Raw genomic sequence first — 17,938 nt, 5'->3', positions numbered from 1 at the left:
TTGGATTAAAAAAATCTTACATTTGTTTAAAATCAGATCTAATTGGTATCAAAAAAAGTGTACATCATCTGTGTGTTAGTACAAAAAAAGACTGAATAAGGTGTTTAACATTTGCAAAACCATTTGTAGTTCACGCACAATACTGGTCATATTAAAACTTGTTAATAAAATAAATTACAAATCTATTTTCTTCTTTTAAAATAACAAACAAATCCACACAAAAACGAATATGTCTTTAAAAAGTTGCATCCTGAGAACGTAATGGCCATTTTTCAGTTTTTGCATTGTTGAAGTATGCTTTGACAGATTAGCTTTTTCCCCAAAATTCCTGTTTTCGTCTCTGAGCGCGACCCAAAACCTCAGACGCCATGGAGCATGAAGCTGCTGATCTGGAGGAGATCTGAGACATCTTGTCATCTGGATTTAATAAAAAAAGAAAGAAAACGAAGAATATTTATATATGAGATCATTTAAATAAATCTAATTGTAAAACACTACGTACAGGGTATTCTGTTTTAGAAAATAATATTTAATATAATTCTAAAATGTTATAAAAATATTCTTACTCATTTGAGGATATTACTGTTTTCTTGAATGAGTAATAAAGTGTGACATATATGTGCAAACTTTGCAGACACACACAATCAGTGAAACCAGTGATTAAAAATGCATTGGCTGTCTTTGATATGTGCACCACATCAAAGGACATCTTGATCTAATTCCTGTTCCTACTAAAACTGCTAGACACACATAAAGGTTGAAGTAGCTGTCAGAAACTGCTTATGGTTGTTAATACCTGTTAATATATATATAGATATATTTTAAATAAAGTGATTTTACCATTATCTGACAAAGCAGAATCAGATTCAGGAAGCACAAACAGCTCCGGCCGAAAAATTCCCAGGTTACCTGCATGAAATTGATACATAGAGGATATTATGATCATGCACAGGTGAATTACATAAATGAGTGTAACACAAAACCCAGTGAAACATAATCGCGTAATTCCCACTTTCTATACTGCATCTTTGTGATGTAAATCTTTTTGTAAATGTTTTTGGAAAAGTTTCTTTTGCTCACAAAGGCGGCATGTATTTGATCAAAATTCAGTCAGCTACAGAACAAACGTGTAATATTATTACATGCGTGTATGTATATTTAATATGTAATGTAACTAATTCCTTTGATGGCAAAAGCTGGATTTTTAGAATCATCATTATTTTCCAGTCTTCAGTGACATGTGATTCTTCAGAAATCATCTTAATATTTTGATCTAGTGCTCAAGATAACTAATTTTAATGAATATTAAATTATTCTTTAGGACTTTTGATGAATAGGGATTATTATTTTGAAACAAAAACTGCTGTAAAACGTATTTCAAATGGGTTTTTAACTTAGTATTTTCATATCTGTAGTGATTAAATGACAGACAGTTTACTTATGAATCTTTTTTTGTGAGTTGGACTGAATAAATCTTGAATTAATTAGTCAATCTCTAACTCTTTTAAATGCCTAAATGTAGTCACACATACATCGTTCGATAGGTGTATTATACGTAATGGAACTTCGATAATCTTTCTTAATAAATGACTCCATGAGGACATGGGAACATCTGACCAGATAGAATGAGTGGTACTAAAATAATGTAATGACGTTAGCGGAAAAAGAAAGACAAAAAAAAAAGACAACCGGAGACTGACCTAGATTGTTCTCCCCCAATTGCTGGCGGTAACCTAACCTCCTCTACTCCTTCTGCTGGTAAATGACTCAGTCACGTTTCAATTGCGTGCTTGTAGTGTGGTGGTAGTTCTTCCCTTGCATGGATCGGTGGTCATGTACTCTTATAAAGTGATAGCGCGCTCTTCCAATATGGATAATTGTCTTTACAGGATTCACTGATAAGCCTCCCAAAATCAGGGTTCCTACTCTATGCGAAATGTCAAATTCCCTGACTTTTACTGACTACTGAACTTCCATGGTTTGTTTTGAGCAGTCCGTCCAGAATTTAATGCAAAATCAAGTAAATGGAACAGAATTTAGAGGAGTTTGTAGTTTTTTAATTGCACAGAATTTGGCCAGCCATTGACACTGTTACTTCACAATTCCTTCCGCGCCATCTGAGTAGTTTTCTTTATATAACATTATATTCGCTTATAGAAATTGATCATCTGGTGTGCACATTTGTTTTAGAGTTTTTATTTTCATCATAGACACACAGCATGATGCTGCACTTCTCAAGTGTGTGACTCTCTTTAGACCCATCATGCGACATTATTGCAAAGCACATTCAAGGCCTATTTGAACAAGGCTACATTCACTATATTAATCACGAAAATTAGAAAATTTAACATGCTTTTTGTTTTTAATGAAGAGTTTTGACTTTTTGTTTATTTTTGATCACTAAGAGTCATTCATGTCTCAAATATGACATAGTAGGCTTTATATGCTTACTGTCTCTCTTTGTTTCTCTTAGTGTTCCCTATATATAAATTATATAGGCCAATGGTTCTTGAGGTCAAAAAAGTAAATGTGTGTATTTTTCACAGGAAAGCAACACAAGAAATGCCACAATACCTTTGCAAATGTAAAACTTTTTCGAGAAAAATTTAGATCATAGGTCACAAAAATCCTATTTTTTTTCCGTAAAATCCTTACTGTAATAAAAAAGTTAAAATTTTAAGGCAACAAACTTCAGGATATTTTTTAGTTGACTCAACTTTCAACCCAATTACTGCATTTGACTTGGTTTAAGTTGAGTAAGCTCAAAAATGTCCTGAAGTTTGTTGCTACAGAGCCGACAAAAAACAGCCACAGACAGTATTTTATGCCTGGTGACTGCATTAGATTCCTGGCTGACAAATGGGAAAGCAATAAAAAAGCAATTAACAACAGCCTAATCATTACAATAAGCAAATCACACGAAACATGATCCTTTAAACAAAAAACTAAATAAATAGAAAGTATTTTAAAACAATAAGCATAAATCCCTGATAAAAATCCAAAATCAAACAAAAAGTGCTCAAGGCTTAATTAATGTGTCGGTGCTCTTTGGGTAAGGGATTCATCAGAATAAACAGCAAAAGTAAGTCCAAGGCACTCGAAAAATGTGGACAAATTATTTGAAAAATTAACAAAGAAAAAAAATCTTACTTTTTTCAGTGCCTTGGACTTGATAGTAGAAGGTTAATATTGCTCAAGTGAAAGGAAAAATTTCCTCCAACCTTTAAACAATGGCTTATGAAACGTACGCCACTTGACCTTAGAAAAAATATGATATTCTGTAAGAAGTTATACTGATGTTTTTTTCTCACTCGGCAATCTGTTTTAGATCACATAAAGAAGATGGACCCTTCAGTTATTTTAGAAGAGTAGAACTTTTCCTTATTTATTTATTTCCTTATACTGTGTATATATATATATATATATATATATATATATATATATATATATATATATATATATATATATATATATATATATATATATATATATTAGGGTTGCGCAATAAATAATTTCAGCATCGATATTGCAATGTGTGCATCTGCACTTGTCACATCGCACGATATGAGTCTGGATTATAGTTGACCAGGAGCTAAAGAACTGTATTTAATTACTGTATTTATAAGGAATACGGAATTTCTTACTTAGAATTTTTCTCTTGTTTCTAGTCCAAATATCTACATTTTAAAGCAAAAACAAGATTATTTTACTCCGCTCGCAGATAATTTTGCTCGTTTTAAGGAAAAACTCTTCATTTTCACTTATTTCTATTGAAGTTGAAAACAAAAAAATATTTTTACTTGATCTAAAAGCATTTTTACATTGTGATGATTCAATTTCTGTAGCTCAGTACTGTTAAACACCATAGAAAACCATCAAACAGTGCTATTCAAACCATCTTGTGAAACTGTATTCATACCGCAATATTTAATCGCAGAAAAATAAATATTGCAATATCAGATTTTTCCAATATCGTGCAGCCTTTATATATATATATATATATATATATATATATATATATATATATATATATATATATATATATATATATATATATATATATAAAATTTACTTAATATTATACATTTTTTTAATATAATTCTCATATTTTTTTAGAACGGAAATGTATATGTGTGCGATGGGTTTTGTTTGTTTGTTGTCTAAAAAAATAAAAAGTTAAAAGCTATTTGTACTGAATGTTTCATATCTAACAAGTTCAATATAAACACTTTTGAGGAACAAGAATTGCTGTTATTCCTCGATGAGGACAAAAACATAAAATTCCCCGACTTTTGATGTCTATAATAGACCTTTGAAATTTCCGTGATATTCCAGAAATTCCATGACCCGTGGGAACCTTGCATAAGAAAATTCCCAATGGCTGCAACCAGATCTGCATGAGTGGATATTGAAAGGAATCGTACCATTATGCTGAAATTCCGCATTTCTCATTGTGCCCTGGATTCTGTTGGCAGGTGGAGCAGCATTGGCTTTGTGACGCTGACTGCTCTGTTGTTTTTGTGATGGCGTGGGAGGTTTTGCACTTCTGTAATCTGTCACCTCTTCATCAGACCAGGCATCTTCTCGCATGGGCAGAAGATCTACAGTAGTCAGGCCAGCGACTGGAGAGGCACGAGGCAAGCTTCCATTCGCAGCCTTCGCAATATAATGGAGATTGAAATCTGAGGATATAACGTATGACATAATATTGCAAATTTTACTCAGCGTCAGTCATGTACCTTTCTGTGTGTTCGCTGTGGAGAGCCATCTATGATATGTTTGTAAGGAGAGTGAGGCTTTCCTAAAGGTGGTTCGCTCCTTCTAACTTTCCCGGAGAAATGTTTGATCTTTGGAGGAGAGATCAGCAAAGCTCCTCCTAATAAAATAATATCAAAATAAATTAATTATGTAAAAACAAATAGCTCAGATCTGTGGGTTTATATCTCACGATTACGTTTGCTTCTCTCGAAATTGCTAGAAAAAAGCCTGAAATGTATGGTTAAAATGTAACAAAAATACAACATTTATGTGTATTATCTTGATTTATTGCAAAGAAATTTTTGCAACCAATCCAGAAAAGAAATCATACTGAAACTGTCGAGAGAAATCATTCTGAAACTGTTTTGAGAAGCCAAAAGTATGGGTTTAAGGTGACAGACGAAAGCACCATCTGCCTAAAAAAACCGCAGTTGTCTGTAAAGCCAAGTTAAGCTGAAACATCACTCAGTATTCAGGGCAATGATGTCTGAACTTTTAAAGTTGGTGTCTAGTATGCTCATTACCGATGGATGGAGTGGTTCGATCATGATGTGTTCTTTGTACAGTCTGCATGGTCTTGAGTTTAGGGGTTGGCAATCTGCCCTCATTAACAGAAGCTTCAGACCCCTCTTCCGCCGATGATAATGACTCACTTTCCAATGAATTTAACCTAGAAAAGATATGCAAATGGAAATTTGAGGCTTGTATTGTATGTTAGGGTGTGTTTATGTGACAGTTTTCAGCAGTTCATTTACTTAACAGTGGCCTCAAACTTATGAAACTTGGTTTCAAAGGGCGAGTTTTGAAAACAATACCTTTATCATCAACAAAAAGGTGATTTTGTGAAAATGGTGATGTCATGCATGCATACTGTATATTGGCATTAACCAAAAAGAATTATAGTCAAAACTAGGGTTGTGCAATTAATCTAAATCGAATCGCGATTTGAAATGTTGCGATTAGTTAATTGAAAGAGGCTGCGATATAACTATATATTATTTCATTTCCCCCAGCCAGAGCAAATGTGTGACTGCCGTCTGTGCGTGACAGTCTTACTAGCCAATTGAGTGGGCACACTTTCCTTCTGCCTAATCAGAATAATGCAACAGAACTATGAGGAACGCCCACAATAAAGCTGAAGCTTAACTAAAAAATTAAATCGCAAATCAAATCGTAATTGCAAAATCGCAATTAGATATTTTCCCCAAATCGCACAGTCCTAATCTAAACAATAATGGCATATCAAACTAAAAAACAAGTTTAAGATGAATCTAGAAAAATGCGGGTAATTGCAATTTACCAACTAGTATTTTCTATTCAGTTCCTTCTGTTTAGTAGACTGAAATGTTCCTATTTATATTATTAAAAACTGCACTGTATAACTCGAACATGAGCCAGATCAAGTCACCATTAACATGATTTTTGGTGACTTAAAACATTTAAATCAAAAAACCAAGGCCCCCCACACATAACATAGTATAACATGTTTAGTCATTTTTAATAGTTACATTTCCCCATTAATAAACTTTGAACTTTATTATTCATTCATTCATTTTATTTTCGGCTTAGTCCCTTTATTAATCAGGGGTCGCCCCAGCGGAATGAACCGCCAACTTTTCCAGCATATGTTGTAGGCAGCGGATGCCCTTCCAGCTGCAACCCAACACTGGGAAACACCCATGCTGTAAAAAATGCAGTATCACTGGCAATTTTGGTTGCCAGTAGTATTGAAATATTTACAAGTGAACTGTAAATTAACAATTACAACTGTCCTGCAGTTTTACAGCACATTTGTAATTACTCATTTATAGTGCACTCATTTATAGTCATTTATAGTCCAGTAATACTGTAAATTTTACAGCAATTTTTTAAAGTGTAAAATTAGAATACACCATTGCCTTATTATAGTTGAAGAAATCCAAACAATTCACTTTCTTCATTCTGATTTTGGCTGAAAACTGTCCATGCTGGTTGTAGTATTGCTAAAAAAGCATCTGCTCAATTCTGAGAGGAACAAGCACATACCTCTCATTTCTCTCCATCCCATTCTCATTTCTTGTTTTCCCTCCCTTATCTGTTAGCCTGTCCTGTACAATCTCTTCTCGTTCTCCAAGCTGCTCTTCTTCATCCCATGCCAACTTCCTCTGCACAGGTAGGGTGGGCTGTTCAGGAAGACCCCCTTCTCCAGGAGAGCTTCTCCTGCTGACCACCACAGAAGCAGAATGTCCATGGCTAGAGCTTCCCCTGACACTGCCAGCCCTAAATAAACCAAGTCACTCATTAAACCAAATATTTGAAAAGATTTGTTAAGAATAAGTTGTACTCACCTGGCAAGGTCCAGAGCCTCAATAATATGGCTGTTGCTTGTGCTTCTGCAGGCATCGGATTCAATGGAGGATGAGGAGGTGCCACTGGAAGGCTCCCACATCCAGTTTTGATCTGATAAAATCTGATTCAAGTGTTGCCGAGAAAAATGAGTTCCCCAAGCCCTTTTCTTGTAGGCCTCTGCCCTCTCGCGTAGCTCCTTTACCTGTGGAAGTACAGCAAGATTGGAGTTATACTAATGGATGTATTAGGGTTGCACTGTAAGTTGATTGATGCTAAAAGACTGATAATGTAGATATGTTAGATATTCAGGACTCAACAATAAAGATGCCCCACTATTGGAATTTTAGGGCAGCTATTGGAATGGCCTAAAATAAGTTTTTTAATTCTATAAAAAGTAAAGTAAATTAAATAATTAATTGATTTATATGTGGTGAGGACATCTTTTGTTGAGTCATGATATTGTAATTAGCATGCTTCATATAAATTGGTTATCAAACCATTAGAATTTCACATGATGCAGCATTGCCACATCCGCTCTGAAAACTGTGGAGAATGTCAGTGTGAAGGCAGTCCTGCCCCGCTCCTAAAGAGCTGACTCAGAAAGACACTTCTGTCCCGTATGGCGAGTTTTGCACAAAAGTGTTGCTGGAGATGCAACAGAGCACACTTGACACCATAACCTAAAACCAAAAACTTCTTCCTGACGAAAGTGTCTTCGTTTTAACACTGTCAGCATGTTACAAAAATGCTTTGAAGGCTCTAGATTGTAAGGTTTGCAGATGAATAATTTTAAGTACGTACGTTAAAATAAAGAGTTAAGCACTCTATGCATAGTCAAGCATGTCATAAAACAAAATAATCAGATCAAATCATTTAGCATTCAGCAAAATGATACTTGTAGGGCATATGAAATCCTTTTACCATATTCCATTTTGCCTGGATTTTAGTTTTTTTTTTCATAACTCATCTTTTTTTATTCTTGATTTTAATTTCTTGATTTCACTTTTTTTAGTTTAACCTTTTCTGGAGTTGTAATGTTTTATATTCAATTTTAGTGATCAGAAAGCTGATCAGTTAATCAACTTTTATTATTTCAGTTTCATTTACACCTTTTTACAACTACAAATTCATTTTCCTGCTGAAATTAAAAATTATTATTATTATCTACGAATATAGGTAACACTTTATTTTGAGGGTTTATTTGAGTATTAGTAGACTGTCTGCTTAATTAATATCTGTTGATACTGCTCCTTCAACAGACATTTAACTGACTATAAGAAACTTTTCAAGTACATGTCAACTTACACTAACCCTAACACCAACCTAACAGTCTGCTTATAATCTAATGGGAATTACTTGGCATGTAGATGCAATGTCACTTAAATTCAACAAACGGACCATCAAAATACAGTGTGACCCAAATATAGACTTACAGTGCTCAGCATAATTGAGTACACCCCATTTTGAAAATTTATATTTTTTATCGATTTCTCAGTGAATATAGGCAATGTAATTTGGTGCATTTAAACAAAACAGATTTATTAAACAAATATATTTATTAAAATATAATATTTAATATAATATTTTAGTCACCAAACATATTTAGAAATTTAAAGATAATACAATTAAATTCAAGCAAAATATTGAAAAAAAAAGACGTTACAATCTACAAAATTTCAACTAAATTTGTATTTAATATTTTGTATTTAATATTTTTCTATAACATACATTTTGGTGCACTAGTTTTTGGGCCGTTATCTTAAATTATTTTGTTAGATAAGCTCCTGATTTGGCTTCAGTACTGACTAATCTAATGTATATGCACAAGTATAATATTGTATTGTGAGGGGTGTACTTATATATGCTGAGCACTGTATACTCAAGTTTTGACAGTATCACATCATGGAAATCATGAGGACCTACACACAAAGGCTATATTAAACCATATTAGAAAACTATTAGAGCTATCTAAGAATTTATCTAGCAGAAATAATTAATTCAATATGTAATACATACTAATGTCTTACAAAAAATCTATATTTTTATTTCCTCTGTTAATCTTCCTTTTAAGCTAGATATGTTTTATTATACATTAAAATGTAACAATATTGTTGGTTCTTCTAAATTAAAAAAATCATACTCTTAATTTACCTATATAAATAAATACATCTAAACTGTGCCTATACATTTGTATATACTTGTATATAATCACTGAGTGAACCTAAAGTCAACACAAGATTACCAGACACCTGAAAGTGCAAGAAACAGAAAAAAATTAACCAACAAAACCACAGACAACTTCAAAGTTTCTGTACATGCTGACAGATAACATCTTGATCCACCACATGCGTGCACACACACAGACACACACACGATCAAATCTAGGTCCATACGATCATTTCAATGATGTCATACATTTTGTGAAGCAGCACAGAACAGACATATAAGCAAATTAAAGCGTCTGTCGAGAGATCTGAAGCAGTGAGAGGATGCAAGCAACAGGTGAAATGTTACCTCATGATACCACTGGGGAAAACCATCACACCCCTGCAAGATTAACCATACAGACCATTGATTAGAGAGAGTATCTAACCATTCTCTAGCAACTCTGACACTTCCACTCCACTCTAAAGCTTTCATGTCCTGATATAAAGTGAACTTTTATGGACAGTTTGTGTCTCCAAACAGATACAAACTCCAAACAAATGACTTTTTTGACATTCATGTGAGTTCTTTCCTCGATTTCGCTTGCAGAATTTCAGGGTTTTAAAGAAAGTTCATTCAAAAATGAAATTTCTGTCATCATTTTCTCACCCTTGTTTTTTCCTCCAGTTTCTATCTTCTGTTGGACACAAAAGAAGATATTTTGAAGAATGCTGGTTGCTGGGTATTCTTTTTCCTACTATAGAAGTCATTTGACCTCATAATCCAAATTACTTCAGAGTATCTTCTTTTGTGTCCAACAGAAGAAATAGGCTTAAAATCACACAAGGGAGAGTAAATGATGTCATTTTTTGGGGTGAACTATCCCTTTAAGTCACCATTTGTGATCGCTATTTTTAAATTATTTCACTGAAAGTCTTCAAATAATTTATTAAAATCATTTTGTATTTTAAGTCATCTTATTTCATTTAGCATATACATTCATAAAAATCAATTCCTTCATTTTCATTCAGCTTAGTCCCTTATCTATCAGGGGTCACCACAGCGGAGTGAACCGACAACTTATCCAGCATATGTTTTTCACAGCGGATGCCCTTCCAGCTGCAACCCAGTACTGGGAAAAACCCATACACTCTCAAATTCACCACAGACAATTTAGTTTATTCAATTCACCTATACTGCATGTCTTTGGACTGTGAGGGAAACCGGAGCACCAGGAGAAAACCCATGCGAACACGGGGAGAACATGCAAACTCCACACTAAAATGCCAACTGGCAGAGTCAGAAATCGAACCAGTGACCCTCTTGCTGTGAGGCGACAGCGCTAACCACTGAGCCGCCATGCCACCCCATAAAAATCATTTTTTTATTTCATTTATTCCAATTATTATTTTTTAATATTTAATTTTATGACTAAATTTGTTAAAAATATAAAAAATAGCATGTGCATATGTCTGCATATATTATTCCCATCGATTTCTTTTCTTTTTCCAGAAGCACACCTCCTCTTTTGCAGATTTAATCTTCAGCCATGCTCCATCTCTGTAGCTGTACTGGAGGGGAGAGCGAAAGTTGGACCTGTACTCAGTTTTCACTTTTCTGTCATGCAGGAAAAAAGAGAAAACTGGTAAATACTCATACAACCTCAAAAATCTAAACATGTAACCTATATACAATTGAAATCGAAATGATCAGCACTCCAATGATTTTTTTTTCTTTTTCAAATATTTCCCAAGTATTTCCATGTTTTTTTAGGGGTTTTTCACCTTTCCTTTAATTGAGATAGGACAGTTGATATTACAGACAGGAAAGCATTGGGAGCAGAGAGAGGGAAAGGGTCGGCAAAGGACCTCGAGCCGGGAATCGATCTCGGGTCGCCGTGAGCACCATGGTGCTATATGTCGGTGCACTTAACCACTAGGCTATTGGCACCGACATCCTAAATGATGTTTAACAGAGCGAGAAATTTTTCACAGTATTTCCAATAATATTTTTTCTTCTGGCGAAAGTCTTATTTGTTTCATTTTGACTAGAATTAAAGCAGTCAATAGTATTAACCCCCTTAAACAATGTTTTTTTTCATTGTCTACAGATCAAACCACCGTTATACAATGACTTGCCTAATTATGCTAACTTGCCTAATTAACATAATTAAGCCTTTAAACTGCTTTGAATACTAGTAATTGGAAAAATATCTTGTAAAATATTGTTTACTGTCATCATGGCAGATATAAAAGAAATCAGTTATTAGAAATGAGTTATTAAAAACTATTATGTTTAATGTATACTGTTTAGAAATGTGTTGAAAAAATCTTTAATAAACAGAAATTAGGAAAAAAATATACATATGGGGGCTAGTAATTTAAGAGGGCTAATAATTCTGACTTCAACTGTATATTACATAAATAAATTACAGTTTATTTTCTGTTATTTCTGCACATCCTGTAAAAACACAACAGTCACCTTATAACCTTTGGTGAAGGGTCTTTCAGGTTGTGGGATGATTTCACTTCCTGTTGCTGCAGATAGGTTTCTTCTTGTTCAGGGCTTGACTTCCTACTGTGTGGTCGCTCCTTCTTCTTCTTCTTTCTCTTACTCTGGTATGGTGGGCATTTGGGCAAAAGAGCCAGAAATACTATGTCAAAGGTGCAAACATTTTAGTAAATGTACACTTCCTCACTATACATTGCAGAGCACATGTAAAAAACTATGAGGAACTAACATATGTTATCGAAACTGGATTTTCCAGCTCTCATACTGATGCTGTGATACCTGGAAAGTTTGCATTCATGATTGATGTATGTGAATAGACGTTGGCTAAACATTGGTGATATGGCTCCTTTTTCAGAACTTTCCCCACCTGACTGTTCTTTTCTCAGCTCTCCAAGGTTTGTTGGTCGTGGTGGGGGCATTGCTGCTGTTTTTAAAAATAAGTTAAAATGCAGACCTACTGAAGCTTACTCCTCCATTAAGGTTATGTTATTTATGTAAAATTTTTTAAAGTCTATTTTATGTGCCCTTATTTACAGACCTCCCTCATATCATTAAGATTTTATTGGTGATTTTTTCAGATTTTTTATCTTCTATTTTTCCTAGTGCAGACAATATTTTAATTTAGGGAGATTTTAATATTCATGTGTGCTGTCCGATCAGACCTCTTGTTAATGAGTTTAATAATTTATGAGACTCCTTTGGTCTATTACAATGTGTTGTAGGCCCAAAAAATGAGCATGGTCATACTCTTGACTTAGTGCTAACTTCTGGTTTCTCTGTGAGTAATTTGCATATTGCTGACACTGTTTTTTCTGACCACAAGACTGTTTTATTTAACTCTTATTTTTTAAGCTATGATAGTTTTGTCGTTGTTGAAACTCATGTGCTTTCCTCCTCCACTGATAGTAATTTTTCATCTGTTTCCATCTTCTGATATGAGTCCTGAGGGGTTAGTTATCCAGTTTAACTGTGTATGCTCTGATATTTTGAATTCGGTAGCTCCATTGAAAACTAAGAAAAAGAAAGTTAAGCCCCAGCCCTGGGTGAACAGCAATATTAGGGCCCTGAGGTGGGATTGTAGAAGAGCTGAGCGTAAATGGCTTAAAGATAAACTTCAGGTTTTATATGAATCTTTGAGAGATCGCTTGACAAAATTTCAAAGGGCAGTTAAAGCAGCTAGATCAAATAATTTTTCTGACATAATTTCAAAGAGCTACCATATTTCTAAATTACTGTTCTCTACTATTAACACCATACTTTAGCCTGTTGTTTCTCCATCAATTTCTTTTTCAGTTTTTTTTACTGAATTTCTGCATTTTTACTGATAAGATTCTCAGATTTCACCTGTAATCAACGTTCCTACAATTTCTATTGCCCCCTTGAAAAAACTAACCAGCTTTTATCTTGTGTCTGTCACAACTTAATGACATTGTTGCACATATGAGGCCTTCTGGCTCTTCATGTGATGTCATTCCTGCCACTTTATTTAAGGAGGCGATGAACTCAATTGTTCCAAGTGTGCTTTCAATTGTTAATAGATGTTTGTTTACTGGTATTGTCCCTAGTAGTTTTATCCATGCTGTTAATCAGCCTCTACTAAAGAAAGTGAATCTTGATGTCTCAGACATGAAGAATTTTCACCCTATTTCTAAACTGCCTTTTATCTCGAAGATTTTAGAGAAGATTTGTCTGTACAGCTGAATGATTTCCTAGTTAATAATAAAATTTTTGATAAATTTCAATCAGGTTTTGGAGCTGGTCATAGCACAGAGTCCGCTCTATTGAGGGTTTCAAATGATATCTTGTTAGAGGTTAATTCAGGTAGCCCTGTTGTTCTTCTATTATTGGATCTCACTGCTTCTTTTGATACAGTCGATCATGACATTGACTGAAAACACACTTATTTTCTTTAGCTTTTAATCATGTGTTGTGAGTTTAGGTACTTTGGTTCCTTGTATGTTTGCATGTATTATGTGTTTTTATGTACAGCACTTTGGTACCCATTGTGGTTGGTTGAAAGCGTTCTAGAAATGAATTGAGTTGAGCTGAAATTGATTTGAATGAAGTGAAAGTATATATTTCTGTGTACCTTCTCTGGTGTTTTGCTCTCTGTTAGAAACTGTGGGGCCTCGTACTGTTCAACATCTCGCCTCAAGCGTGGTGGCCTTGGAAGAGGTGATCCTTTGAAACTTCTCTTGTACTCGCTCTCCATAATCACCGGGCTTGTTTTGAAGGGTGGGATGGCTCTGTTGTTACTGTATAACATCTAACAGACGTAAAATAATTTAAAACACAAGGAGAAGAAATTAACTGGATGGCTATGGTATTTGGATAATTACTTGAAAAAGATCTAAATGTAATAACATAATAATAATCAGTTTAAAAAGATAAACAATACAAGCTTAAAAAAATTTATAATAAAATAATAATAATAATAAAAACATTATACAATAACCATTAATGTTAGAATATACATTCACTGGCCACTTAATTCGGTACACCTGTCCAACTACTCGTTAGTGCAAATGTCTAATCAGCCAATCACATGGCAGCAACTCAATGCATTTAAGCATGTAGACATGGTCAAGGCGATCAGTTGCAGTTCAAACCGAGCATCAGAATGGGGAAGAAAAGTGATTTAAGTGACTTTGAAAGTGGCATGGTTGTTAAAACTGCTGATCTACTGGGATTTTCACGCACAACCACCTCTAAGATTTACAGAGAATCGTTCTAAAGAAAAAATATCCAGTGAGCTGCAGTTCTGTGGGCGCAAATGCCTTATTGATGCCGGAGGTAAGGGGAGAATGGCCAGACTGGTTCAAGCTGACAGAAAGGCAACAGTAACTTAAATAACCACTCGTTACAACCGAGGTATGCAGAAGAGTATCTCTGAACCTTGAGGCAGATGAGGCTACATCAGCAGAAGACTACACCGGGTGCCACTCCTGTCAGCTAAGAACAGGAAACTGATTTTACAGTTGGTTTTACAGGCTCACCAAAATTAGACAATAGACCATTGGAATAACATTGCCTGGTCTGATGAGTCTCGACTTCTGCTGCGACATTCGGATGATAGGATCAGAATTTGGCATCAACAACATAAAAGCATGGATCCATCCTGCCTTGTATCAACGGTTCAGGCTGGTGGTGGTGGTGGTGTAATGGTGTGGGGAACATTTTCTTGGCACACTTTGGGCTCCTTAGTACCAATTGAGCATCATGTCAACGCCACAGCCTACCTGAGTATTGTTGCTGATCATGTCTATTCCTTTATGACCACAGTGTACCCATCTTCTGATGGCTGCTTCTAGCAGAAAAATGCACCATGTCATAAAGTGTGAATCATCTCAGACTGGTTTCTTGAACATGAAAATGAGATCACTGTACTCAAAAGGACCGCCACAGTCACCAGCCTCAATCCAATAGAGCACCTTTGGGATGTGGATGAACGGGAGATTCGCATCATGGATGTGCAGCCGGCAAATCTGCAGCAACTGCATGATGCTATCATGTCAATATAGATGAAAATCTCTGAGGAATATTTCCAGTAGTTTGTTGAATCTATGCCATAAAGGATTAGGCCATTTTAAAGGCAAAAGGGGGTCCAACCCGGTACTAGTATGGTGTACCTAATAAAGTGGCCAGTGAGTGTGCAGTATGTCTAACATTCTAGATGTTAGAATCTAGAATAAACTAATTGTCATTTTTATTAGATACATAAAAGTGGCATGGAGAAATGTACTGCCATCTACTGGAAGAACATTGCTTATTTAATTTTGATAAAAGAAAATTACACAAAAAGCACTCGGTTGCACTTAGTTTATATTTTACAAAATATCAGAAACACATCAGGTGTCCAAAACGGTTGTCAAGTAGTATAGGATAATCTGGCTACAAAATAACTGAATTCAAATCTAAGCATGTAAAATTATTCTGACTGATAAATTGAAAAAAAGGCACCTCATGTGCAGCAAGCAGGGGCGATTCGGCCACAGGTGTTTTCCACATGAACTGTCTCTTGTATTCGGAGTTCAAGCCATTTTTCTGAGGCTCCGACCTCAGGCCTGCTTTCATCCGTAGTGCATGGTTAATCTAATAGTCAAAACAAGTGAATAACTGTTACTGGAGGTATTATAGGGTGCATTGATAATTAATTATGTAGTGTTATGAATTAATTAATACCCTTTTTCATAAAAGTACAAGATCAAAAACATGTTTAAAAAGTTGGTGAAATCCTCAGCATGAAAAAGCTTGCTCTTCCACATACTCTGGCCTGAGATTCTGTCTATTAATAGTACTACATATGAACAGAACTACAAGTGGGACTTTTTAAAATGTGTTAAAAATGTGTTAAAATGTGATTTTGTGTTATTTTAACATCTTTACACTCACTCCATTAAGTGCTCCTTTCTGCTTGTGTGCAGCAAAGGTGGATGTCTGAGCTGCTTCTGCTTGTAGTGGTTGAGATAGAGCATTGGTGCCCTCTGGTGGGTCTCTAGGCGCAAGAGGGGTCACCTGTCTTTCTGCACTAGTGGCCCTGAGCACAGGTGAGACCGCTGGAGACCTGCTCTTCTCAAACTGCTGTTGAGAACGATCACGTCCTTTCCATTCGAAAGAACTGGATACCTGAGGTGGATAAAATGGCACTCTCCTTTTGGATATGAACTGGGGTTCCTGAGTAATTCCTTTAATAACAAAATAACACCAGTTACTTCAATGTTAACATATCTCTGTCTGTTTGTCTGTGTATCTATCTATCTATCTATCTATCTATCTATCTATCTATCTATCTATCTATCTATCCATATGTCTGTCTATCTATTAGTATGTATATCAATCAATCAATCTATCTATCTGTCTATCTATCTATCCATCCATTCATCCATCCATCCGTCTGTATGTATGTATGTATATCTATCTATCTATCTATCTATCTATCTATCTATCTATCTATCTATCTATCTATCTATCTATCTATCTATCTATCTATCTGTCTGTCTGTCTCTCTTCATCTGTCTATTCATCTGTTTGCCTGTTTACCTATCTATCATTCTTTCTATCATCTGACATCACCATCTATCTATCTATCTATCTATCTATCTATCTATCTATCTATCTATCTATCTATCTATCTATCTATCTATCTATCTATCTATCTATCTATCACATACTTGACTGGTCAGAGCGCAGTCCTGCCAGTCGCATCCTGCGATGTGGAGAATCGCTTCTGGATCTTGTTGTTCGACCCTTGTATTTACTTCGATACTCACTGATTCCCTATTACAAATATACAGAAGTAGAACACAGAAATCATCTTTATAGCAAACATGTAAAGAACAATGTGCATACACGATACGTTACACAATCTGCATGTTCACATGAGAGGTCCAGGAAATTCTATATCTGTGATTTAACAGAAAAGGCATGCATAATGCATGCTAAATAACTAGCTCTTTGCAGACAACTGGATAACTTGGATGCATGTTAATCCGCGCACCAACTTCAAGACATAACAGGAAGTAACGTTAAAACCGACTAAACCTTGCAATGATTTAACATTACCGTTCATGTGTTTCGTGCTTCTCAAAAATCACGTCGTTTCTGTTTTTTTTTTCGGCAAAGTGAACGCTTTGTCTTACAGTAACTCGTTTTAATGCATATTGCATATAACCTAAATGTAAACACTCTGAATAAATCTCAAAACCGAAAGCATTTTAGCCTGCAGCGCGCGCTCACTGTTCTGTTCCTCAAACAAATGACGTCGCACAAGCGCGTGCACCTTCAATCTGGTCCAGTTTTGTAAAAACTACTTCCAGTGTATTTGTAATTTAAATAGCATACCTTAAAACGGACAGGCATTTTCAGTCTGAGCCAGCAGTGACTAGGGTACAGAGAGGTCGGCGAACAAAAGAAGTGTTTTTGTTTCACGCTTGGAGGTGTGTGAGATTAGATTCAGTTACAGCCTTTGCTGTTACCTTGGTGAGGCGTCCCACGTTACGCGCATGCGCAAGACTGTAAGCAGCTTTGTTGTTATGACCCTGACCTTTTACAGTGTGTGTTTATAGTAGTATTATAAGATATTGTAAGATATATTAGAAATCAATCCATGTTATGTATGTGAGGTCAATTTTTTTCTTGTTTTGGTTTGTTAACAGATTTAGAGAAATGCATGAAAACAGATGGTAATTTAATATTG

The 17,938-nt window shown here is 35.1% G+C and overlaps 1 protein-coding gene across 5 annotated transcripts; it reads right to left on the bottom strand.

Annotated features, from left to right (window-relative positions):
- Positions 1-17,686, bottom strand: mdm1 (Mdm1 nuclear protein). Of its 5 annotated transcripts, none has more exons than XM_056455813.1 (15): positions 17,584-17,685; positions 16,914-17,019; positions 16,135-16,427; positions 15,703-15,834; positions 13,832-14,008; positions 11,713-11,846; positions 10,752-10,848; positions 9,601-9,633; positions 7,086-7,288; positions 6,784-7,017; positions 5,283-5,428; positions 4,740-4,876; positions 4,425-4,656; positions 841-909; positions 1-417 (listed from the first exon to the last, which is right to left on the bottom strand). In XM_056455813.1, the coding sequence occupies exons 1-15, from the start codon at positions 17,599-17,601 to the stop codon at positions 308-310; spliced, it is 2,121 nt and encodes a 706-aa protein (XP_056311788.1). In that variant the 5' UTR covers positions 17,602-17,685; the 3' UTR covers positions 1-307. The 5 variants fall into 5 exon arrangements, with proteins under 5 accessions (XP_056311788.1, XP_056311792.1, XP_056311790.1 ...); XM_056455816.1 differs by lacking the exon at positions 17,584-17,685 and adding an exon at positions 17,305-17,479 and having other exon boundaries at positions 2-417; XM_056455817.1 differs by lacking the exon at positions 4,740-4,876 and having other exon boundaries at positions 4,425-4,682; positions 17,584-17,686.
- Positions 17,687-17,938: the final 252 nt, after the last annotated feature.

The sequence above is a fragment of the Danio aesculapii genome, chromosome 4 (genome assembly GCF_903798145.1).
Source record: "Danio aesculapii chromosome 4, fDanAes4.1, whole genome shotgun sequence".
Taxonomy (NCBI): domain Eukaryota; kingdom Metazoa; phylum Chordata; class Actinopteri; order Cypriniformes; family Danionidae; genus Danio; species Danio aesculapii.
The sequence above is the reverse complement of the archived record's forward strand: the minus strand, read 5'-3'. Positions and strand labels throughout refer to the sequence as shown.

What these genes read in the sequence shown, in the direction of transcription:
- mdm1 (XM_056455813.1), bottom strand. An exon ending in AGAAAGGAGCACTTAATGGA is followed by an intron (nt 15,835 to 16,134) that starts GTGAGTGTAAAG and finishes TTTGACTATTAG; the next exon opens with ATTAACCATGCACTACGGAT. An exon ending in CACAGCGAACACACAGAAAG is followed by an intron (nt 4,657 to 4,739) that starts GTACATGACTGA and finishes TATATTGCGAAG; the next exon opens with GCTGCGAATGGAAGCTTGCC.